Below are 24649 nucleotides of genomic sequence, written 5' to 3'. Positions count from 1 at the left end.
GTGTGTGCAGAGAGAGCGCAGGGCTCCCCTCTCTGTGTGTGCAGAGAGAGCGCAGGGCTCCCCTCTCTGTGTGTGCAGAGAGAGCGCAGGGCTCCCCTCTCTGTGTGTGCAGAGAGAGCGCAGGGCTCCCCTCTCTGTGTGTGCAGAGAGAGCGCAGGTCTCCCCTCCCTGTGTGTGCAGAGAGAGCGCAGGGCTCCCCTCTCTGCTGCAGAGCTTTAACACACAGCCAGGTGCTGAGGTCACGGTAGCCTGGGAAGATTGGTGAATCTGCACCGTGATTCCCTGCGGAACAGCCGCTCAGTGGAGTGTGGGATGTCTCCGACATGAATGCCTGGAGTGCAGAATGAGCTGTCTCAGGTGGACAAGAGTCCGGTGTTTATTTATGTCGCTGGAGGAGGGTGAATGAACATGGAATGAAATTCTTTTCCATCATCTGCCTCACTGCTCAGACACAAAGTACCAGTACAATACCAAACAACTTGCTCACACCTGCTGCTGGGATTAGCTACAGAGTAAATCTCCCTCGACACTGTCCCCCATCAAACACTCCCAGGACAGGTACAGCACGGGGTTAGATACAGAGTAAAGCTCCCTCTACACTGTCCCCCATCAAACAGTCCCAGGACAGGTACAGCACAGGTTAGATACAGAGTAAAGCTCCCTCTACACTGTCCCCCCATCAAACACTCCCAGGACAGGTACAGCACAGGGTTAGATACAGAGTAAAGCTCCCTCTACACTGTCCCCCATCAAACACTCCCAGGACAGGTACAGCACGGGGTTAGATACAGAGTAAAGCTCCCTCTACACTGTCCCCCCATCAAACACTCCCAGGACAGGGACAGCACGGGGTTAGATACAGAGTAAAGCTCCCTCTACACTGTCCCCCATCAAATGCTCCCAGGACAGGTACAGCACGGGGTTAGATACAGAGTAAAGCTCCCTCTACACTGTCCCCCATCAAACACTTCCAGGACAGGTACAGCACGGGGTTAGATACAGAGTAAAGCTCCCTCTACACTGTCCCCCCATCAAACACTCCCAGGGCAGGTACGTCACAGGGTTAGATACAGAGTAAAGCTCCCTCTACACTGTCCCCCCATCAAACACTCCCAGGACAGGTACAGCACGGGGTTAGATACAGAGTAAAGCTCCCTCTGCACTGTCCCCCATCAAACACTCCCAGGACAGGTACAGCATGGGGTTAGATACAGAGTAAAGCTCCCTCTACACTGTCCCCCCATCAAACACTCCCAGGACAGGTACAGCACGGGGTTAGATACAGAGTAAAGCTCCCTCTACACTGTCCCCCCATCAAACACTCCCAGGACAGGTATAGCACGGGGTTAGATACAGAGTAAAGCTCCCTCTGCAGTATATCTTGACTAATGCAGGACAAACCCTCATGACCCACATGCCTGTTGATGATAATATCTGCCTGTGTTTGTGGTTCCTGGCAACGTGAGAACACGGTGTCAGTTTAGGATCAGTGCAGCAGTGTTGTGGGACGTTTGCCCACCTTGCCAGGTGCTGTGCCGCTCTGTCTGGGGTTTTGATGTATGGAGATGGTTGATAGACCGGTAAGAGATACAATATCAGCCACACTGTGATCTTGTCCCCCAGGTGCCTGCCAAGCGCATCAGGCTCCGCAGGCTGGCCTGGGACCAGTGGAACGTCATTTGTCCTCTGTGCCTGAGCTGCCTGTTTTGACATTGATGCTATAAGTGGAAAATCTATTCCCCCGCTCCGTCACTCCACGCTCGTCAACAGCAAATTGGCTCCGGCGAGAGTTTGTCTCCGGTGTTTCCATGTCGGAAGCACCCGCCTGCCCCCTCCACCTCCCTCCCCCCCCCCCCCCCCCCCACACCCAGGGGACCTTCCTGAGGGAGCCCGCGATTCGCACTGAGTCATCCCTTCCCCGACATTCCCAGCCTGCCGTGACCTCATCCGGTCGTCGCCTGGCCCGTTTCCCCGAGCCCCAGCGGGTACAGCTGGGAACGCCAGCCACACACACAACAGCACGCCTCACCCCTGGGGTTAGAGCAGGCTCCCAGTGTATGACGGGACAGTCTCGCTGCCAATGCCAGCCCAGCCTCAAAGAACAAGGAAAATTACAGCCCAGGAACAGGCCATTCTGCCCGTCCTCCACCGACCGTGCTGCCCGACTAAAACCCCCTGCCCTCCCGGGGACCATATCCCTCTATTCCCATCCTATTCATATATTTGTCAAGATGTCCCTTAAAACTCACTACCGTATCCGCTTCCACTACCTCCCCCGGCAGCGAGTTCCAGGCATCCACCACCCTCTGTGTAAAAAAACTTGCCTCGTACATCTCCTTTAAACCTTGCCCCTCACACCTTAAACCTGTGCCCCCCCGCGTAATTGACTCTTCCACCCTGGGAAAAAGCTTCTGACTATCCACTCTGTCCGTGCCCCTCATAATCTTGTAGATTTCTATCAGGTCTCCCCTCAACCTCCATCACTCCAGTGAGAACAAACCAAGTTTCTCCAACCTCTCCTCATAGCTAATGTCCTCCACACCAGGCAACATCCTGGTAAATCTTTTCTCCAAAGCCTCCACATCCTTCTGGTAGTGTGGTGACCAGAATTGAACACTATATTCCAAATGCAGCCTCACTAAGGTTCTGCAACATGACTTGCCAATTTTTAAACTCAGTGCCCCAGCCGATGAAGGCAAGCATGCCGTATGCCTTCTTGACTACCTTGTCCACCTGCATTGCCACTTTCAGTGACCTGTGTACCTGTACGCCCAGATCCCTCTGCCTATCAATACTCTTAAGGGTTCTGCCATTTACTGTATATTTCCTATCTGTGTTAGACCTTCCAAATTGCATTACCTCACATTTGTCCAGATTAAACTCCATCTGCCATCTCTCCGCCCAAGTCTCCAACCGATCTATATCCTGCTGGATCCTCTGGTGGTCCTCATCGCTATCCACAAATAGGGTAGAGGTAGGGAGATTCTTCCCGCTTAGAAAGGATAGCAGGACTCGAGGGCACAGCCTCAAGATAAGGGGGGGTACAGTTTAGATCGGAGTTGAGGAGGAACTTCTTCGCTCAAAGGGTGGTGAATCTTTGGAATTCTCTGCCCATTGAAGTGGTGGAGGCTGCCTCGCTGAATATATTTAAGTCACGGGTAGATAGGTTTCTGATAGACAAGGGAATTAAGGGTTATGGGGAGAAAGCGGGAAAGTGGAACTGATCCACTTCAGATCAGCCATGATCTTATTGAATGGCGGGGCAGGCTCGAGGGGTTAGATGGCCTACTCCTGCTCCTATTTCTTATATTCTTAAATCCACCAACCTTTGTGTCATCTACAAACTTACTAATCAAAGCAGTTAGCTTTTACCAGTTACCAGAGGGGCAGGCTCGAGGGGCGAGACGGCCTACTCCTGCTCCTATTTCTTACAGCCCTACATATCTTTGGATACTAAAGAATAGTTTAGCATGACCAATCCACTCAATCTGCACATTTACATAAGAACAAAAGAACATAAGAAATAGGAGCAGGAGTAGGCCATCTAGCCCTTCGAGCCTGCCCCGCCATTCAATAAGATCATGGCTGATCTGTCGTGTCTCAGTTTCACATTCCCGCCCTCTCCCCATAACCCTCAATCCCCTCGCTTATCAAAAACCCATCAACCCGCGTCTTAAAAATATTTAGCGAGGCAGCCTCCACCACTTCAACGGGCAGAGAATTCCAGAGATTCACCACCCTTTGAGTGAAGAAGTTCCTCCTCAACTCCGTTCTAAACCGCCCCCCCTTTATCTTGAGGCTGTGCCCTCTAGTCCTACTGTCCTTTCTGAGCGGGAAGAGCCTCTCCACCTCTATCCTATCCATCCCATTCATCATCTTATACGTCTCAATGAGATCTCCCCTCATTCTTCTAAACTCTAACGAGTACAAGCCTAGTTTATTCAGCCTCTCCTCATAGCTCAACCCCCTCAACTCCGGTATCAGCCTAGTAAACCACCTCTGCACTCCCTCCAAGGCCAAAATATCCTTGCGTAAGTGCGGCGCCCAAAACTGCACACAGTACTCCAGCTGCGGCCTCACCAGTGCCCTATACAGCTGCAGCAAGACCTCCCTACTTTTATATTCAATCCCCCTCGCTATGAAGGCCAGCATCCCATTAGCCTTCCTGACCTACCTTTTTAGAAGGTAAATGATATGTTGGTCTTCACTGTAAGAGATTTGAGTTCAGGAGCAAGCGGGGGGCTTACTATAACTGTCCTTGGTGAGGCCACACCTAGAGTACTATGTTCAGCTTTGGTCTCCTTAGCTAAGAGGGGAGTGCAGTGAAGGTTCACTAGGCTCATTCCTGGGGCAGCAGGATTGTTGTTGGACTGGTCTTGCATTCACTGACATCTAGAAGAACGAGAGGGGGGAATGGATCAAGTTTCGACAGGTCTGCTCTGACGGGACGCAGGGGTGTAGTTTCCTCTGGCTGGGAAGGGTCTAGAATAAGGGGTCACACTCTCAGGACATGGGGCAGGGAACTGAGATGAGAAGGAGCCTCTTCACCCAGAGGGTGGTGAACCTGTGGGAGTCTCGACCCCAGAAGGTTATGGAAGAGAAGTCACTGAATGTATTTAAGAAAGAAATAGATAGATTCTGCAGGTGTATTATATAGGGATATGGGGAGATTGCGGGAGTAGAGATAGAGGGTCAACCATGATCATATTGAATAGCAGAGCAGATTTGATGGACCAAATGGCCTCCACCTGCTCCCATTTTCGACATTTCTTTGTTTCATTTGTCTGAAAAGGTGTTGGATTTGAAAGGCCTTGATGAATGAGTAGGTTAACTATCCACGTTAAATATAAGAACTATGTGCAGCAAAGCTCGGAGTTGTCTCCGTGCTTGCTTGTACACACAGCTCTGTCCAGTGCCAGGCTGACCCCTCGGTGTGGGCCGTGTGTTCTCTATGTGGGCAGTTACCGTACAAGAGAACTATACGTGTGCCAAGCACTTACGCTGCACACAGGTGAGGATGGTGGGAGCACTGTGGTATTGTCACTGCGCTAGTAATCCCGAGACCCCAGCTAAAGCTCTGGAGACACGGGTTCAAATCCCACCACAGCAGCTGGTGGGATTTAAATTCAGTGAATAAAAATCTGGAATTAGCCTCGGTCACAGTAACAGTCTGGTTCACTCGTGTCCCTTTGGGGAAGGGGTGGCACAGTGGTCAGCACTGTTCTCTTACAATGCCAGGGAACTGGGCTCAATTCTGGCCTTGGGTCACTGTGAGGAGTCTGCACATTCTCCCTGTGTCTGCGTGGGTTTCCTCAGGATGCTCCAGTTTCCTCTCCACAGTCCAACAATGTGCGGGTTAGGTGGATTGGCCATGCTAAATTGCCCCTTAGTGTCCAAAGATGTGCGGGTTAGGTGGATTGGCCATGCTAAATTGCCCCTTAGTGTCCAAAGATGTGTAGGTTAGGTGGATTGGCCATGCTAAATTGCCCCTTAGTGTCCAAAGATGTGCAGGTTAGGTGGATTGGCCATGCTAAATTGTCCCTTAGTGTCCAAAGATTTGTAGGTTAGGTGGATTGGCCATGCTAAATTGTCCCTTAGTGTCCAAAGATGTGCGGGTTAGGTGGATTGGCCATGCTAAATTGCCCCTTAGTGTCCAAAGATGTGCGGGTTAGGTGGATTGGCCATGCTAAATTGCCCCTTAGTGTCCAAAGATGTGTAGGTTAGGTGGATTGGCCATGCTAAATTGCCCCTTAGTGTCCAAAGATGTGCAGGTTAGGTGGATTGGCCATGCTAAATTGTCCCTTAGTGTCCAAAGATTTGTAGGTTAGGTGGATTGGCCATGCTAAATTGTCCCTTAGTGTCCAAAGATTTGTAGGTTAGGTGGATTGGCCATGCTAAATTGCCCCTTAGTGTCCAAAGATGTGCAGGTTAGGTGGATTGGCCATGTTAAGTTAGCATCAGGAAGATTGTTGTCCAACGAGGGGCATACACGCGATGGTTGTACGAGGGCTGCTCTTGGATGTTTCGAGAGTGGCCTAGTGCTTCACATCGTTAGTGTACGCTTAAACTGGACCAGATGCTGGGCAAGACGACAGCTCAGTGACTATCGCTGATTGCTGTGCAGACACATGGATTTGGGCCGGTGTCTGTGGGAGTTTGCACATTCTCCCCGTGCTTGCGTGGGTTTTCTCCGGGTGCTCCGGTTTCCTCCCACACCCCAAAGATGTGCTATTAGGCTGATTGGTGTAACAAATTGTCCCTAAATTAGTCTCCCCTCAATGTGGAGTGCCATAAGCATAGACAAGGGTCATGGGTGGAGGGGGGACTGGCGGCGCAGGCTCGTTGGGCCGAAGGGCCTGTTTCCCTGTGCTGTGTTGTTCTTTGTTCTTTATTAGTCGGGTAGATATCTGGGGTATTGGGGATAGGGGCTGGATGGGACTGTGACTCGATGGGCCAAATGACCTCCTTCTTCACTGCAGGGATTCTGTGATTCGATGAGGTACGGACACAGAGACCTCAAACCCTCCTCGTACATCAAGCCTGTCATTCCCGGGATCATTGTTGCAATCGCTCATTGCTAACAGCTCCCAGCCCTGATATGAAACAGTCTCCCACCACAGACACGGCCTAAAGTGCATCCTCCATTTATATTTTAGCCTCTTGGTCAAATGTTGGACTTTGGTTTGGCACTCGTGAATGTGATAGACGGAGCGAGCACTGGATGGTCACGGCATCGGACACGGGAGAGAGAGATTGACGGATAAAACACAAGGAACAAAACTGAAGGAGAGAGACGAGATGAAACAGTGGAGCAGAGACAGCTTGTGAAAAAGACAAAGCTGGGAGTACAGGGACCTGAGCTTAGGCAGACGAGATGAGAAATGATGTGTGAAAATCTTGAGTAATGCTAGCCGATGAGGCAAGACAAATGTTTTCTCATTTTCCAGAAGCTAATCGGTGATGTTATTAGATCAATTTGTTATTGCGGAGAGACAGCGAGCTCCAAAAAACAGCGAGAGTTAGAGAGAGAGAGAGAGACGGGAGCACTGGGGAGATGGAGAGCGTGAACGGCGCAGTGGTTAGCACCGCTGCCTCACGGGCGCCAGGGACCCGGGTTCGATTCCAGCCTCGGGTCGCCGTCTGTGTGGAGACTGCACATTCTCCCCATGTCTGCGTGGGTTTCCTTCCCCCAAAAGACACGATGGATAGGGTGCATTGACCATGCTATCAGCTCCCTCGGTGCACCCGAACAGGGATTGGAGTGTGGCGGCTAAGGGATTTTCACAGTAACTTCATTGCAGTGTTAATGTAAGCCTACTCGTGACTCACAAGTAAACTTGAAGGAACAGAGAGGGGGAGGAGGGGGTGAGAGGGACAATGGGGCGGATCTCCCCATTCCGCTCGCCATGGGAATTGTCGCGGTCGAGGGACAGAACATGGAAAGGTCCGTTGATCTTGAGTGGGATTTTCCAGTTTTGGGGCAAGGACGAATCCTGCCCAGTGAGAAGGAACCCCAAGAGAGAAAGGGGGGATAAATGAGAAGGAAACAAAGAGAGAAAGATGTTTACTAATTGTTGGTGAGGCCTCACCGGGAGTATTGTGTAGAGTTTTGCTGTCCTTATCTGAGGAAGGATGTCCTTGCTACAGAGGGACAACAGCAAAGGTTTACCAGGCTGATTCCTGGGACGGCAGGTCTGCCATATGAGGAGAGACTAAGTCGGTTAGGATTATATTCATTGGAGTTTAGAGGAGTGAGAGGGGATCTCATAGAAACTTTTGCACATTCTCCTCGTGTCTGTGTGGGTTTCCTCTGGGTACTCCGGTTTCCTCCCACAGTCCAAAGATGTGCGGGTTAGGTTGATTGGCCATGCTAAGAAATTGCCCCTTAGTGTCCAGGGATGTGAAGGTTAGAGGGATTAGTGGGTATAATATGGGGGGATATGGGGGTAGGGCCTGGGTGGGATTGTGTTCGGTGCAGACTCGATGGGCCAAAGGGCCTCTTTCTCTACTGTAGGGCTCTCTGATTCTTATGAAATTCTAATAGGTTCGACAGGGTAGATTCAGAAAGAATGTTCCCGATGGTGGGGGAGTCCAGATCGAGGGGGTCAGAGTTTGAGGATAAGGGGGAAACCTTTTAGGACTGAGGTGAGGAGAAATGTCTTCACCCAGAAGGTGGGGAATGTGTGGAATTCGCTCCCACAGAAAGTAGTTGAGGCTAAAACATTGTGTGGTTTCAAGAAGAAATTAGATATAGATCTTGAGGCTAAAGGGGATGTGGAAGGAAGGTGGGGGGGGGGGGTATCGGAATATTGAATTTGACAATCGAAATGGATGGCGGAGCAGGCTCGAAGGGCCAAATGGGTTTGGGTTTCTCTGAGAAATTAGAAGGAAACCGAGAGAGAGAGAGAGACAGTGAGAAGGAAACTAAGGGACAGAAAGAGAGGCAAGTGAGAAGGCAAGAGAGAGAAAGAGTGCAAAGGGAAGAGAGAGGAAGAGGGGGAGTAGGAAGGGAAGAAGTCAGATGTTAGAAGTTGCAGCGAGACATAGCTAGGATGCAAGACTGGGCGGAGAAGTGGCAGATGGACTTCAACGCGGATAAATGTGTAGTGGTCCATTTTGGCAGGTCCAATGGGATGAAGGAGGACAATATCAAGGGTAGGAGTCTTAGCAGTGTAGAGGATCAGAAGGATCTTGGGGTCCGAGTCCATAGGACTCTTAAATCGGCCTCACAGGTGGAGGATGTGGTCAAGAAGGCGTATGGTGTACTGGCCTTCATTAATCGAGGGATTGAGTTTAGGAGTTGGGAGGTAATGCTGCAACTTTATAAGACCCTTGTCAGACCCCACTTGGAGTACTGTGCGCAGTTCTGGTCGCCTCACTACAGGAAGGATGTGGAAGTTATTGAGAGGGTGCAGAGGAGATTTACAAGGATGTTGCCTGGATTGGGAGGCATGCCTTATGAGGATAGGTTGAGGGAGCTCGGTCTCTTCTCCCTGGAGAGACGAAGGTTGAGAGGCGACCTGATAGAGGTTTATAAGATGTTGAGAGGAATAGATAGGGTGGATTCTCAGAGGCTATTTCCCAGGGCTGAAATGGTCGCTACGAGAGGACACAGGTTTAAGGTGCTGGGGAGTAGGTACAGAGGAGATGTCAGGGGTAAGTTTTTCACTCAGAGGGTGGTGAGTGAGTGGAATCAGCGGTGGTGGTAGAGGCGAACTCGCTGGGGTCTTTTAAGGGACTTCTGGATGAGTACATAGGATTTAATGGGATTGAGGGTTATAGATAGGCCTGGTAGGTAGGGATAGGATCGGCGCAACTTGTGGGCCGAAGGGCCTGTTTGTGCTGTAGTGTTCTATGAAAGAGAGAGGAAGAGGGACAAATGAGGAGGGAACAGGGAAAAAGAGATAGAAGGAAAGAGGGATAGTGAGATGGAGAGAGAGGAAATGAGGAGGGAACAGAGAAAAAGAGATGAAGAGGGAGAGAGAGATGGCTGTGCACAGCCACAATGCAATTGAGAGGATGTGATCCAGTAACAGTTGGGATCAAACCTGTCGCTTTCACTGTCACTATAAGAAGCAGGACCCCACACAGGAGAACGCTGTCAGTTTGCAGTGTTAATTGGTGTAGGATGCCAGAAGCTCAGAGAGTCTCAACCTGACACACATCTGGCTTCAAATTAATACACGCTTTCGTTCAAAAACCCAGACCCCCGAAATTAATTTACAAACACGTGTCCTTAATTGTAAGAAGTTGCGTCTCCAAATTCATCTGCACATCGAGAGAAATCAGTTTGGAAACTTTTGAATTAATTTGCAAATGTCTGAAGCTGTCATACATTAAGAAGTAGATTTAATAATTAGACGCACGTTAATTGCATTCACCGTTCCTTCATGTGGAGATGATGGTCCATAATTCTCAGACGGGGATCTGAGAGGAGGGAGAGATCTCTTCACTCAAAGGGTTGAGAGTCTTCAGGATTCCTCACCTCTGGGCTGTGCCGACTCAGTCACCCAATAGATTCAAAACAGGGACTGATAGATTTCCAGGGATGAAGGGAATCAAGAGATATGGGGGTCAGGTGGGAGCTTGGTAGGACCACAGAATCCGTACAGTGCAGTAAGAGGCCATTTCACCCCACAGGTCTGCACGCACACACCGAAAGACCATCTTATCCAGGCTCTCCCCTCCACCCTATCCCTGTAACCCGGCACATTTAGCATGGCCAATCCCGCTAACCTACACATCTTTGGACACTAAGGGGCAATTTAGCATGGCCAATCCACCTAACCTACACATCTTTGGACACTAAGGGGCAATTTAGCATGGCCAATCCACCTAACCTACACATCTTTGGACACTAAGGGGCAATTTAGCATGGCCAATCCACCTAACCTACACATCTTTGGACACTAAGGGGCAATTTAGCATGGCCAATCCACCTAACCTACACATCTTTGGACACTAAGGGGCAATTTAGCATGGCCAATCCACCTAACCTACACATCTTTGGACACTAAGGGGCAATTTAGCATGGCCAATCCACCTAACCTACACATCTTTGGACACTAAGGGGCAATTTAGCATGGCCAATCCACCTAACCTACACATCTTTGGACACTAAGGGGCAATTTAGCATGGCCAATCCACCTAACCTACACATCTTTGGACACTAAGGGGCAATTTAGCATGGCCAATCCACCTAACCTACACATCTTTGGACACTAAGGGGCAATTTAGCATGGCCAATCCACCTAACCTACACATCTTTGGACACTAAGGGGCAATTTAGCATGGCCAATCCACCTAACCTACACATCTTTGGACACTAAGGGGCAATTTAGCATGGCCAATCCACCCAACCTACACATCTTTGGACACTAAGGGGCAATTTAGCATGGCCAATCCACCTAACCTGCACATCTTTGGACACTAAGACATGCTGGTTAGGTGAAAGCTAAAGCCAAAAATACGCTGGAATCCGCAACAAAAACAGAGAATACTAGAAAATCTCAGCTAGTCTGTCGGCATCTGTGGAGAGAGAATAGAGCCAATATTGGCTTGAAGGATTATGGGAAAATGGGGATGAGGAACATACTAGCCATGATCGAATGGCGGAGCCAAAAGGCCCATCTCCTTCTACATTTTATGAACTTGCGAACTTATAAGTCTGGCGATGCATTGGCCATGCTAAATTCTCCCTCAGTGTGTACCCGAACAGGTGGCAGAATGTGGCCACTAAGGGATTTTGACAGTAACTTCACTGCAGTGTTAATGTAAGCCAACTTGTTACACTAATGAATAAACTTTTAATCTACAAATACTGAGAGGCAACATCATCCAATGTAGGAAAGCATTAGAATGTTGGAAAGTGATGGCACCCGGAAGTCTGGTCAACGTGGGTCCGTAGGATGGTCATAGAATCTAGTGCAGGAGGCCATTTGGCCCATCAAGACAACAATCCACCCAAACTCTATCACATTAACTCCACGTATTTACCCTGCTAGTCCCCCTGACACTAAAGGTCAATCTAACACTAATTTGACACTAAGGTCACCTAACTGCACAACTAACCCTAACCCTGAGCCTAACACTAACCCTTTGGACTGTGGGAGAGAACCAGAGAACATAAGAAATAGGAGCAGGAGTAGGCCATCCAGCCCTTCGAGCCTGCCCCGCCATTCAATAAGATCATGGCTGATCTGAAGTGGATCAGTTCCACTTTCCCGCTTTCTCCCCATAACCCTTAATTCCCCTGTCTATCAGAAACCTATCTACCCGTGACTTAAATATATTTAGCGAGGCAGCCTCCACCACTTCAACGGGCAGAGAATTCCAAAGATTCACCACCTCTTGAGTGAAGAAGTTCCTCCTCAACTCCGATCTCCCCCCCTCGTTTTGAGGCTGTGCCCTCTAGTCCTGCTATCCTTCAGAGCATTCAGAGGAAGCCCATATAGACAATGTGCAGGCTCCACACAGACAGTCACCCAAGGCCGGATTCGAACCCAGGACCCTGCTGCTGCGAGGCAGCAGCGCTAACCACTGTGCCACAGTGCTTTAGGGAAGAAGTGAAGAGGTTTCGGATGGAGGACCCCAGACTGCGGAGACCACATACTGCCCCCCCCCCCCATGATGGGGGGAAGAGGGGAAGGGGGGGTTGGCAGGAGAGGCCTGAGACACAGGACTGGAAGATTTGGTGGTGGTCTTGAGCTGGAGCGGTGGGAGGGGATGGTTATGGAGAACAGGAAGGCATTGAAATACAAGGAAGAGAACTTTGGGGGTTATCATGGAGTGTGAGTTCCCCATTAAGTTGCCTCTAGGAGAGTGGATTTAACAGCGCAAACAGCGGGAGATGTCTCATTGACACCTGGAACTCAAATTAAAGAAAGAATAAGGGAAGGAGCTCGAGAAGGAGAGATGTGTCAGAGCCTCTCCACTTATGCAAATATCTTCCCACCACCTTGGGCACTTGACATGCAAATCTGAAGTGACTGCACTTTCCCTCTAATTATTCGACTGCTATTATAACAACTCACTTTGGCAAACCCTCAGCTGTTCGAGTGTGCCTGTCAAAGCAAGCCTTCCGAACCGTACATTCCACTGAACGATCGCCTCGGAGGCGAAACAAAGAGCATCGCAGGGTTGCCTGCGGACGGGAGCGCTACAGAGCCTTGTAACGCAAGAATGGACGGGCTCTCGACAACTGGCCCCCACTGCAATGTGGAGCTTGAGTGGACTCCGGCCGGCTACAGCTGGCAGCCGGTTGGCATGACAGCAAATCCCAGCGGATTTGGGCTTAAGAACGGGATCATTAAATGCCCCAGAAATTCCCTGATGTTAGACACTCACGTAGAGAGAGAGACAGAGAGAGAGGAGACTGCAGCCAAGCAATATTTCAATGTAACTTCCACTGGATCGATATTTCGTTGGTGGATATGTTTAATGACGGACGTGGGTGATGTGTCTACAACGCGTTACAACATTGCTTACACTGTCTCAGGACTTCACTGGCTGTCCAGTGTCAGAGATCCTGGGTACCAGCAACCTGGGGCAATCTTAGTCGTCTCTTACACAAACGGCACCAGGCCTCCAACATGAGCCTTTTAATGACTTGTGCACACAGAGAGATGCCCAAAGGTCTTGTGAGGAAAGGCCGAGGGACTTGAGGTTATTTTCATTAGAGAGAAGAAGGTTACGAGGTGACCTAATTGAGGCATACAAGATGATCAGAGGGTTAGATAGGGTGGACAGTGAGAGCCTTTTTCCTCGGATGGTGATGGCTAACATGAGGGAACATAGCTTTAAATTGAGGGGTGGTAATTATAGGACGGATGTCAGAGGTAGGTTCTTTACTCAGAGGGTAGTAAGGGTGTGGAATGCCCTGCCTGCAGCAGTTGTGGACTCGCCAACTTTAAGGGCGTTCAAATGGTCAGTGGATAGGCATATGGATAACATTGGAATAGTTTAGGTTAGAGGGTCATTAGATTGGTTCCACTGGTCGGCGCAACGTCGAGGGACGAAGGGCCTGTACTGCGCTGTAACGTTCTATGTTCTTGATCTCTTCCCCCGTCAAAATGGCTGGAGTGGTTCTGACGTACAAAAAAAATCAACTTAAAGTTACATTTGTAATAAATATTACAATATATTGTAAGAGCATAAGAAATAGGAGCAGGAGTCGGCCATCTAGCCCCTCGAGCCTGCCCCGCCATTCAATAAGATCATGGCTGATCTGAAGCGGATCAGTTCCACTTTCCCGCTTTCTCCCCATAACCCTTAATCCCCTTGTCTATCAGAAACCTATCTACCCGTGACTTAAATATATTCAGCGAGGCGGCCTCCACCACTTCAACGGGCAGAGAATTCCAGAGATTCACCACCCTTTGAGTGAAGAAGTTCCTCCTCAACTCCGTTCTAAACTGCCCCCCTAATGGAACGGAATGCTTGTTCCTGATTTGCTGTAGTTGACTAAAACTGAACAAAAGAACAACGAACAAAGAACAGTACAGCACAGGGTCAGGCCCTTCGGCCCTCCACATCTAGGCCGATCATGATGCCTGCCTACACTAAAAATATATTCATTTTTCGAGTCCCTATCCTTCCATTCCCACCCTATTCATGTATTCTTCGAGGTGCCATTTGTCTGGCAGATGGAGTATAACGTTGGCAAGCGTGAGGTTATCCACTTTGGAAGGAATAATAGTAAAATGGACTATTATTTAAATGGTGAAAAATTACAACATGCCACGGTGCAGAGGGACCTGGGCGTCCTTGTGCACGAGTCGCAAATTCTCAGTCTGCAGGAGCAGCAGGTGATCAAGAAGGCGAATGGGATGCTGGCCTTTATAGCGAGGGGGATAGAATATAAAAGCAGAGAGGTCTTGCTGCAACTGTACAGGGCACTGGTGAGGCCGCAGCTGGAGTACTGTGCACAGTTTTGGTCCCCGCACTTGCGGAAGGATATATTGGCCTTGGAAGGAGTGCAGAGGAGGTTTACTAGGCTGATATCGGAGATGAGGGGGTTAGCTTATAAGGAGAGATTGAGTAGATTGGGCCTGTGCTCGTTGGAGTTTAGAAGGCTGAGGGGAGATCTTATAGAGACATATAAGATAGTGAAGGGGCTAGATAGGGTAGAGGTAGAGAGATTATTTCCACTTAGAAAGGAACTAGAGGACACAGCCTCAAAATAAGGGGGAGTCAGTTTAGAACAGAGTTGAGGGGGAACTTCTTCTCCCAGAGGGTAGTGAATCTCTGGAATTCTCTGCCCATTGAAGCAGTGGAGGCTGCCTCATTAAATGGGTTTAAGTCACAGGTCGATAGATTTCTGATCAATAAGGGAATTAAGGATTAGGGGAAGGAGTAGGGTTGGGTCTGTACTCGTTGGAGTTTAGAAGGATGAGGGGGGATCTTATAGAGACGTATAAGATAATGAAGGGGATGGATAGGGTAGAGGTAGAGAGATTCTTCCCGCTTAGAAAGGACAGCAGGACTAGAGGGAACAGCCTCAAGATAAGGGGGGGGCAGTTTAGATCGGAGTTGAGGAGGAACTTCTTCACTCAAAGGGTGGTGAATCTCTGGAATTCTCTGCCCGTTGAAGTGGTGGAAGCTACCTCGCTGAATATATTTAAGTCACGGGTAGATAGGTTTCTGATAGGCAAGGGAATTCAAGGTTATGGGGAGAAAGCGGGAAAGTGGAACTGATCCACTTCAGATCAGCCATGATCTTATTGAATGGCGGGGCAGGCTCGAAGGGCTAGATGGCCTACTCCTGCTCCTATTTCTTATGTTCTTAAGTTCACATCTTTTATTGACATACACATTTGCCAATTAAATCCCACCTTCTCGCCCTTTCTCATCCGGTGAAAAATTGACTTCTGCTCATCCTTCATTTGCGTAGCACATCCCCATATCTCACCTTTGGTATTTGTTATGGAAAAATCTGGTCTTGCTTAATCCCCGATGAAGGTCAAAAAATGGAATGTCATGAGGCCTATGCAAGTGAAGATTAGCCTGAACACAGACAGCCTCCCTGAGGGTCTGCAGCTGATAACATTCTCACTCGCTGTCCCAGAGAAGGCATGAAACTCTTAACCTGAGCATTTTAACTTCCACACCAGCTCTTGACGATGTCCTGAGGTGTTGTTAAAACCCACTTGCTTTCCGAATATCCCTTTAGGGAAGGATTTCTTTGAATGGGACATGGGTGTCACTGGCTGGGCCCGCATTTATTGCCCGTCCCTCGTCACCCTTGGAGGGCAGTTCAGAGTCAACCACATCGCTGTGGCTTTGGAGTCACATGTAGGCCAGACCGGGTAGGGACGGCAGATTTCCCTCCCTGAAGGGACATTAGTGACCCAGATGGGTTTTTTCTGACAATGGTTTCGTGGTCATCAGTAGATTCTTAATTTTTTAATTGAATTCAAATTCCGCCATTGCAATGATAGGATTTGAAACTGGGTCCCCAGAACTTTGCTGAATTTTTGGATCAATAGCCAATGACATTGAATTCCTTAAGGTCTTGATTGCAAATTTCTGAACAGTACAACACAGAAAATAGCAGCAGGGGAAGGCCATTTGGCCCTTCGAGCCTGCTCTCCCCTTCAATATGATCCTGGCTGACCCCCTATCTCAATGCCACACTCCCGCACAGCTCCCTTAACCCCCTGACCCCTTTAGAGTCTAGAAATCTGTCCATTCACTCCTTAAATATTTTCAGTTAGTTAGTCCTCGATAGATCTGTGGGGCGGAGAACTCCACAGGTTCAGCGCCCTCTGAGTGAACACTTTTTTTTTCTCATCTTGGTCCGAAATGCCCGAACCCGTGGCCCGAGCCTGTGACCCCTGGTTCCAGATCCCTCCAGCCTGCCAGGAGTACACAGCCTTCCTGCCTCCACTGTAACCAGCCCTGCCAGAACTTCATCACCATTCAGTCGGGTCCCAGTGAACTCCCAAGAGTAAGAGGTTGGATCGAGGGGCGTACGGTGGCAATGCCTTGTGGCGCAGTGGGTTAGCGGCTGGAATTTTACCACCCTGCCCACCACGGGAGGGCTGGCCAATGCCAAGGTTTTGTTGACTTTATGGTGGGATTTTATGGCTTTGGAACAAGTGAAGCCGTAAAACCCCGCCCAGCGTCCCTGCCTGTGAGCCAGAAGCTCTGGGTTTGAGTCATAGAAACTAGAAGCAGGAGGAGGCCATTTAGCCCCTCGAGCCTGCTCCGCCATTCATATTGATCATGGCTGATCTTCAAATTCAATATTCGGATCCCCCACTTTCCTCCCTTATCTCTTCATCTCTTTAGCCCCCAGAGCGATATCTAATTTCTTCTTGAAATCACACAACACTTTGGCCACCACTATATTCAGTGGTGATGAATTACTTTCTCCCTATCTCTCTCTATCTCTATCCCTATCTCCATATCCCGCTCTCTCTATCTCTACATCTCTATCTCTCTCTATCTCTACATCTCTATCCCTCTCTCTCTATCTCTATCTCTACATCTCTACATCTCTATCTCTATCTTTATCTCTATCTCTCTCTCTAACTCCCTCTCTATCTTTCTCTCTCTCACTATCGCTCTATCTCTCTCTATCTCTATCTCTACGTCTCTATCTCTATCTTTATCGCTATCTCTATCTCCCTCTCTATCTTTCTCTGTCTCGCTATTGCTCTATCTCTCTCTATCTCTATCTCTACATCTCTATCATTATCTTTTTCTCTATCTCTCTCTCTATCTCCCTCTCTATCTTTCTCTCTCTCGCTATCGCTCTGTCTCTCTCTATCTCTATCTCTACATCTCTATCTTTATCTCTATCTCTCTCTCTATCTCCCTCCCTATCTTTCTCTCTCTTGCTATCACTCTATCTCTATCTTTCTTTAACTCTCTCTATCTATCTCTCCTTCTCTCTATCTCCCAGGCAGTTATCCAAGTTAAAGCAAATACGTCTGGATTTGCTGACTTGCTTTAAAGGGAGGTTTTATATCTATAAGAGGAATATTGCTTGACTGGAACTGAACAGTAATAAGTCAGAAGTTAAGAGTTTGTTTCTTTTCATGTTTAAAGGTTGTCCAATGGATAAGAGTTAAACTGCTTCATTAGGTTGAAGATATATTTAAACTGTGTTGTGGACAATGCTTGTTTTGATAAAATAAAGCACCCAACATGTCAATGGAATCAACCTTGGACTAAAACAAGTTTTCCTCATATTAATGGAAATTTGTTGGGTCTAGTCTGCCTTCATAATAGACATTGGGTTTTCTGACCTGTTACCCTAACAACAGAAGGTTCCATGAGATGGGACGATTAGCGTGTAAACTTTCTCAGTGAGTTCTCCAACCCCTCCCGCCATAACTCGTCAGCAAACCTCAAAGACACAGAGGTGGGCGGACAGCTGCTCTCCTTTCTGCTTCCACCAGTCTTCCCGCGGGGATTTAAATGCTGAAATGAGGCCTCCGTTCTGCCCAGGTGAGTGGGAAGGACTCGGCCTAGAATGCAGAGTGAAGCCTCCAAAACCCCGGCACTGTCCCCGTGTGACTGTGCAATGACAGTTAGGACTTGAACCTTCTCACAAAGGCCCATTAAGCGAGTAAAGCTGATGGGAAACAGATCCGTGAGGAACATTCTGGAAGCTCGAGGAAGCGGGAGGACGAGAACCGAAGCCAAAGCTTAAAACTGCCGAAATTGAGCCCAAATGTGCACTTTTACTCTGAGTCCAGTAGTTATACAAATGGGAATACAGGTTATCGAGTGTCTTTGGATCACTGAGTGTCCTTAAGACAGAGTTAGATAGATTAATAAGGGGGATTAGGGGTTATGGGGAAAAGGCAGGAGAATGGGGATGAAAAAAATATCAGCCATGATTGAATGGTGGAGCAGACTCGATGGGCCGAGTGGCCTCATTCTGCTCCTGTGTCTTATGGTCTTATGGTCTTACAAGGGAGGGCAACGATGATTCTCAAGATGCATTGTTAGAACAACATGGAAATAATTAACTCTGTATCTAACCCCGTGCTGTACCTGTCCTGGGAGTGTTTGATGGGGGACAGTGTAGAGGGAGCTTTACTCTGTATCTAACCCCGTGCTGTACCTGTCCTGGGAGTATTTGATGAGGGGACAGTGTAGAGGGAGCTTTACTCTGTATCTAACCCCGTGTTGTACCTGTCCTGGGAGTGTTTGATGGGGGGCCAGTGTAGAGGGAGCTTTACTCTGTAGCTAACCCTGTGCTGTACCTGTCCTGGGAGTGTTTGATGGGGGACAGTGTAGAGGGAGCTTTACTCTGTATCTAACCCTGTGCTGTACCTGTCCTGGGAGTGTTTGATGGGGGGACAGTGTAGAGGGAGCTTTACTCTGTATCTAACCCCGTGCTGTACCTGTCCTGGGAGTGTTTGATGGGGGACAGTGTAGAGGGAGCTTTACTCTGTATCTAACCCCGTGCTGTACCTGTCCTGGGAGTGTTTGATGGGGGGACAGTGTAGAGGGAGCTTTACTCTGTATCTAACCCCGTGTTGTACCTGTCCTGGGAGTGTTTGATGGGGGGACAGTGTAGAGGGAGCTTTACTCTGTATCTAACCCCGTGCTGTACCTGTCCTTGGAGTGTTTGATGGGGGGACAGTGTAGAGGGAGCTTTACTCTGTATCTAACCCCGTGCTGTACCTGTCCTTGGAGTGTTTGATGGGGGGACAGTGTAGAGGGAGCTTTACTCTGTATCTAACCCCGTGCTGTACCTGTCCTGGGAGTGTTTGATGGGGGGACAGTGTAGAGGGAGCTTTACTCTGTATCTAACCCCGTGCTGTACCTGTCCTGGGAGTGTTTGATGGGGGGACAGTGTAGAGGGAGCTTTACTCTGTATCTAACCCCGTGCTGTACCTGTCCTGGGAGTGTTTGATGGGGGGACAGTGTAGAGGGAGCTTTACTCTGTATCTAACCCCGTGCTGTACCTGTCCTGGGAGTGTTTGATGGGGGGACAGTGTAGAGGGAGCTTTACTCTGTATCTAACCCTGTGCTGTCCCTGTCCTGGGAGTGTTTGATGGGGGGACAGTGTAGAGGGAGCTTTACTCTGTATCTAACCCCGTGCTGTACCTGTCCTGGGAGCGTTTGATGGGGGACAGTGTAGAGGGATCTTTACTCTGTATCTAACCCTGTGCTGTACCTGTCCTGGGAGTGTTTGATGGGGGGAATGTTTTGCTCTGTGTATCTAACCCACACTTTGTTTGTCCTGGGATTTTGCAAACAGCATTTTGGTGCCATGCTGTGTTTTACGACGGGTTCTGAATGTCTAATCGGCGATGTCTGTCCGACAGGTGTAACAATCGCACCCAGTGCGTGGTGGTGGCAGGATCAGATGTCTTCCCCGACCCCTGTCCTGGGACCTACAAGTACCTGGAGATCCAGTATGAGTGCGTCCCCTACAGTAAGTAGCAGCTCTCATTCTAACCTCACCTCATGGGGCACAGCCCTGTCGTACATGAGAACGCCATTGGGATTGGCCAGGAGTGGGGCTGTTCTTGGGTTATTTCACCGTGTTGTGTGCTGGTGGGGGGCCCCCCCACATCACCGCGTAGCCCAGTCGGTTTTAGCAGGCGGCACCTGCCCTCTCTCTGTCTCTCTGTCTCTCTCTCTCTGTCTCTCTCGCTTCCCTTTCAGAAAAAACCCGCTAAGCGCCGAATCTGGCCCATCGCGGCCTCCCCGTCGCCAAAGGCCGTGTGCGTGTCGTTTGCTGCTAACTGGTTTCCTTCTATTTCCCCCCCCACCCCCGGCTCCACAGCTTCTCTCCGAGGCCTCGTCCGGCTCCTTCCCTCCCTCTTCTTTTCTTTCTTCCCCGCAGCGCAGTGAGAAGAGGACGTCGGCACCTTTTAGACCGGCTTTGTGCGGGGCGGGACGGCGGTGGGGTGGGGGGAGACAACTTTCGTGTTTGTTCACTCTCTGGTAAAGTAGGGCCGTCGCCATCTGTATAAGCCGATAGGCCGAGGTTCCGTCGCAGTCCCACAGCGCAGAGTGGGTCTTCACACCCCGTTTCCACCCCCCCCCCCATCCCATAGGCCATGGCATGGTCTGATATATTGAGGGTCCCAATCCCAGATCGAATGGTGCAGTCTGATAGATTGGCAATCCAGACCTCCCCCTCAGTCCCATCTCACATGGTACAGTCTGATAGATTGGCGGTCTCGATCCCCCCCCCCTCAATCCATCTCACATGGTACAGTCTGATAGATTGGCGGTCTCGATCCCCCCCCTCAATCCATCTCACATGGTACAGTCTGACAGATTGGCGGTCTCGATCCCCCCCTCAATCCCATCTCGAATGGTACAGTCTGATAGATTGGCGGTCTCGATCCCCCACCCCCTCAATCCATCTCACATGGTACAGTCTGATAGATTGGCGGTCTCGATCCCCCCCCCCTCCCCTCAATCCATCTCACATGGTACAGTCTGATAGATTGGCAATCCAGAGGGCCGAAGGGCCTGTACTGCACTGTAATGTTCTATGTTAGACCTCCCCCTCAATCCCATCTCACATGGTACAGTCAGATAGATTGGCAGTCCATCCACCCCCCCCATCCCACTTCACGTAGCACCGTCCGATAGATTGGCAGTCCAGAGCTCCCCCTCAATCCTATCTCACATGGTACAGCCCGATAGATTGGCGGTCTCGATGCCCCCCCCCCCCCCAATCCATCTCACGTGGTACAGCCCGATAGATTGGCGGTCTCGATGCCCCCCCCCTCAATCCATCTCACGTGGTACAGCCCGATAGATTGGTGGTCTCAATCCCCCCCCCCCCCGACAATCCATCTCACGTGGTACAGCCCGATAGATTGGCGGTCCATCGACCGCACCCCCCCCCACCCCCCCCACCGCCATCCCACTTCACATGGTACCATCCGATAGATTGGCGGCCCTCTCTGCACCCACCCCCCCCACCCCCCCAATCCCATGTGACGTGGTACAGTCGGATAGATCAGCAGCCCCCACCCACCTCTGCCCCACCCCACATGGTACGGGCTGACCGATTGACGATCCGGACCCTCCCACCTCCCACGGTCGGCTAGATCGGCAGTCCACCCCCCCCCCATCCCCAATCCCACCTCACGCGGTGTAGCCCGAGAGACTGATGGGCTTACGTGGCCCCTCTCCCCCCCCCTCCAACCCCCCCACCCATCCCACAAGCACCAACCTCCACCCGCCCCCCCCCCCCTATCCCCAGCCCTCGGCCAACACTCCCCCCCCTCTGTCCACCCAATCTCACACCATCCCAGTTTGGCTTGACTGGCAGTGAGGGGTTCTTAAGCAAGGCCAGCGCCTTGCAAGACCCCCTTGCGAATTCAAAAACGCTGCCCTCCTTGCGAAGGTGGCACACCTCCCCCACCTTCCCCCCAACCCCCTCGCCGCCCCACCCCACCCCCTCCCCTCTCCGCCAACGTTGGCTTTCCGCCGCTGTTTGCTGGCGTCTTCAGGACGCAGCTAACCCGATTCCAGAGAGAGAGAGACTCTGTACCGTCCCGATGACCTTCACTGGCAGGGTCCTCACTGAAATAGATGTGGGCCTGTCTGCCCTCCCAGCGTTACGGGAGGCAAGGCCGCAGGCCTCTGCGTATCAAGCACCGGTTAGCGATAAATAGTCAGCCTCTTCACCCCACACTCCCCCTTTCCACCGCCCCCCACTTACAGGAGAAAGCTCGTGACGAGATTTCACGTCTTAAGGCCCTCCACTCGGGGGGGGAGGAAGATCGACAAGCAGCAGATCTTGGGTCACAGTCTGAGCTTTGGGAAATTTTCCATCCATCCGGTTTAACAGTGGGAGATCTGAAGAAGACTGGGATCCACAGGAGCAGAGGCAGTCGTTAGTTGTATAAAAGGACTCCCCAGAACTGTTTTTCAGTTCTGAGCCTCAGTAAAGACACACAGATGGTAAGGGCGTGGAATGCCCTGCCTGCAGCAGTTGTGGACTCGCCAACTTTAAGGGCGTTCGAATGGTCAGTGGATAGGCATATGGATAACATTGGAATAGTTTAGGTTAGAGGGTCATTAGATTGGTTCCACTGGTCGGCGCAACATCGAGGGTCGAAGGGCCTGTACTGCGCTGGAATGTTCTATGTTCTAAGCCACAGAAGGATAATAAGAAGGTTATAATAACAGGGAAAGATGGCATCAACTAGGATGATATTCCTTTGAGCGTAGAAAATTAAGATACAAAGAACGGTGAGTTAGGTAGAGAGAAGATATTGCCCTAGTTGGGAGAGGGGATTGCGAGGAGTCCAAAACAAGGGGTAATTCCTTTAATATTGTAGCTAGTCCATATAACTGTGACCTCTGGAAGCAATCCTTCACACAAAAGCCAGTGGAAATCTGGAACTGTCTCCCACAAATGGCCAGGAAACGACTGGAAATTTCAAATTGATTTGATTTATTATTGTCACATGTATTGGGATACAGTGAAAAGTATTGTTTCTTGAGCGCTATATACAGACAAAACATACCGTTCATACAGAAAGAAAGGAGAGAGCGCAGAATGTAGTGTTACAGTCAGGGTGTAGAGAAAGATCAACTTAATGCGAGGTAGGTCCATTCAAAAGTCTGACAGCAGCAGGGAAGAAGCTGTTCTTGAGTCGGTCGGTACCTGACCTCAGACTTTTGTATCTTTTTCCTGATGGAAGAAGGTGGAAGAGAGAATGTCCGGGGTGTAATTTATGTTGACTGCTTTTCCCGAGGCAGCGGGAAGTGTAGACAGAGTCAATGGATGGGAGGCTGGGTTTGCGTGATGGATTGGGCTACATTCACGACCATTTGTGATTCCTTGCGGTCTTGGGCAGAGCAGGAGCCCGTACCAAGCTGTGACACAACCAGAAAGAGTGCTTTATATGGTGATTTGTCAAAGTCTGTGAGTCAAAGCCAAATTTCCATTGCCTCCTGAGAAAGTGAAGGCATCAGTGGGCTTTCTTAGATATATAGTACCAGCGTGGAGGGACCAGGAAAGATTTTAGTGATTTGAACATCTACAAACTTGAAGCTTTCGACCATTTCCACTTCATCCCAGTTGGTGTAGTCAGGGCCAAGTCCTCCATTACACTTCCTGTAGTCAATGACAGTCTCCTTCATTTTGTTGACATTGAGGGAGAGATTATTGTCGCCGCACCAGTTCACCAGATTCTCTAGCTCATTCCTGTTCTCTGTCTCATCATTGTTTGAGATCCGACCCACTACAATGGTGTCATCAACAAACTTGAGAATCGAATTGGAGGGGAATTTGGCCGCACGGTCAGAGGTGTATAAGGAGTATAGTGAGGGGAGCTGAGAACACAGCCTTGTGGGACACCGGTGTTGAGGATGATCATGGAGGAGGTGTTGTTGCCGATCCTTACTGATTGTGGTCTGAGAGTTAGGAAGTTCAGGATCCAGTCACAGAGGGAGGTACAGAGACCCAGGGCACGGAGTTTGGAGATGAGTTTTGTGGGAATAATAGTGTTGAAGGCTGAGCTGTAGTCAATAAATAGGAGTCTGATATCGGTGTCCTTGTTATCTCGGTGTTCCAGGGTTGAGTGCAGGGCCAGGGAGATGGCTGTGGACCTGTTGCGGCGGGAGGCAAACTGTAGTGGATCCAGGTAATCCGGGAGGCTGGAACTGATTTGTGCCGTGACTAATCTTTCGAAGCACTTCATAATGATGGGGGTCAGAGCCACTGGCCGATAGTCATTAAGGCACAGTGCTTGGCTTCTCTTAGATACTGGGATGACGGTCGCCTTCTTGAAGCAGATAGGGACCTCAGATTGGTGTAAAGAGAGGTTGAAGATATCCCCCGCCAGCTGATCCACGCAGGATCGGAGTGCACGTCCGGGTATCCCATCTGGGCCAGTCAACTTTCCATGGGTTGACCTCGAGAAAGCTACTCTGATATCAATAGTGACCTCAGACAGTCAATCAATTAATACAGATTAAGACCATCACATAGTTTATTTATTAGTCACAAGTAAGGCTTACATTAACACTGCAGTGAAGTTACTGTGAAAATCCCCTAGTCGCCACGCTCCGGCGCTTGTTCTGCTACACTGAGGGAGAATTTAGCCTGGTTAATCAGCACATCTTTCGGACTGCAGAAGAAAACTGGAGCACCCGGAGGAAACCCATGCAGGCACAAAAGAACGTGCAAACTCCACAAAGACAG

General features: G+C 49.9%; 1 protein-coding gene across 1 annotated transcript in view; it reads left to right on the top strand.

Annotated features, from left to right (window-relative positions):
* Positions 1–24649, top strand: part of LOC145360920 (adhesion G protein-coupled receptor L1-like) — a 243217-nt gene that overhangs the window by 43156 nt on the left and 175412 nt on the right. The window contains exon 3 of the mRNA XM_080216426.1: positions 19791–19900. Coding sequence (XP_080072552.1) covers positions 19791–19900 — 110 coding nt within the window. The remainder of the gene's footprint in view (positions 1–19790; positions 19901–24649) is intronic.

Source organism: Carcharhinus amblyrhynchos, chromosome 33, assembly GCF_965287045.1.
Source record: "Carcharhinus amblyrhynchos chromosome 33, sCarAmb.v2.hapA, whole genome shotgun sequence".
Lineage (NCBI taxonomy): Eukaryota > Metazoa > Chordata > Chondrichthyes > Carcharhiniformes > Carcharhinidae > Carcharhinus > Carcharhinus amblyrhynchos.
The sequence above is the reverse complement of the archived record's forward strand: the minus strand, read 5'-3'. Positions and strand labels throughout refer to the sequence as shown.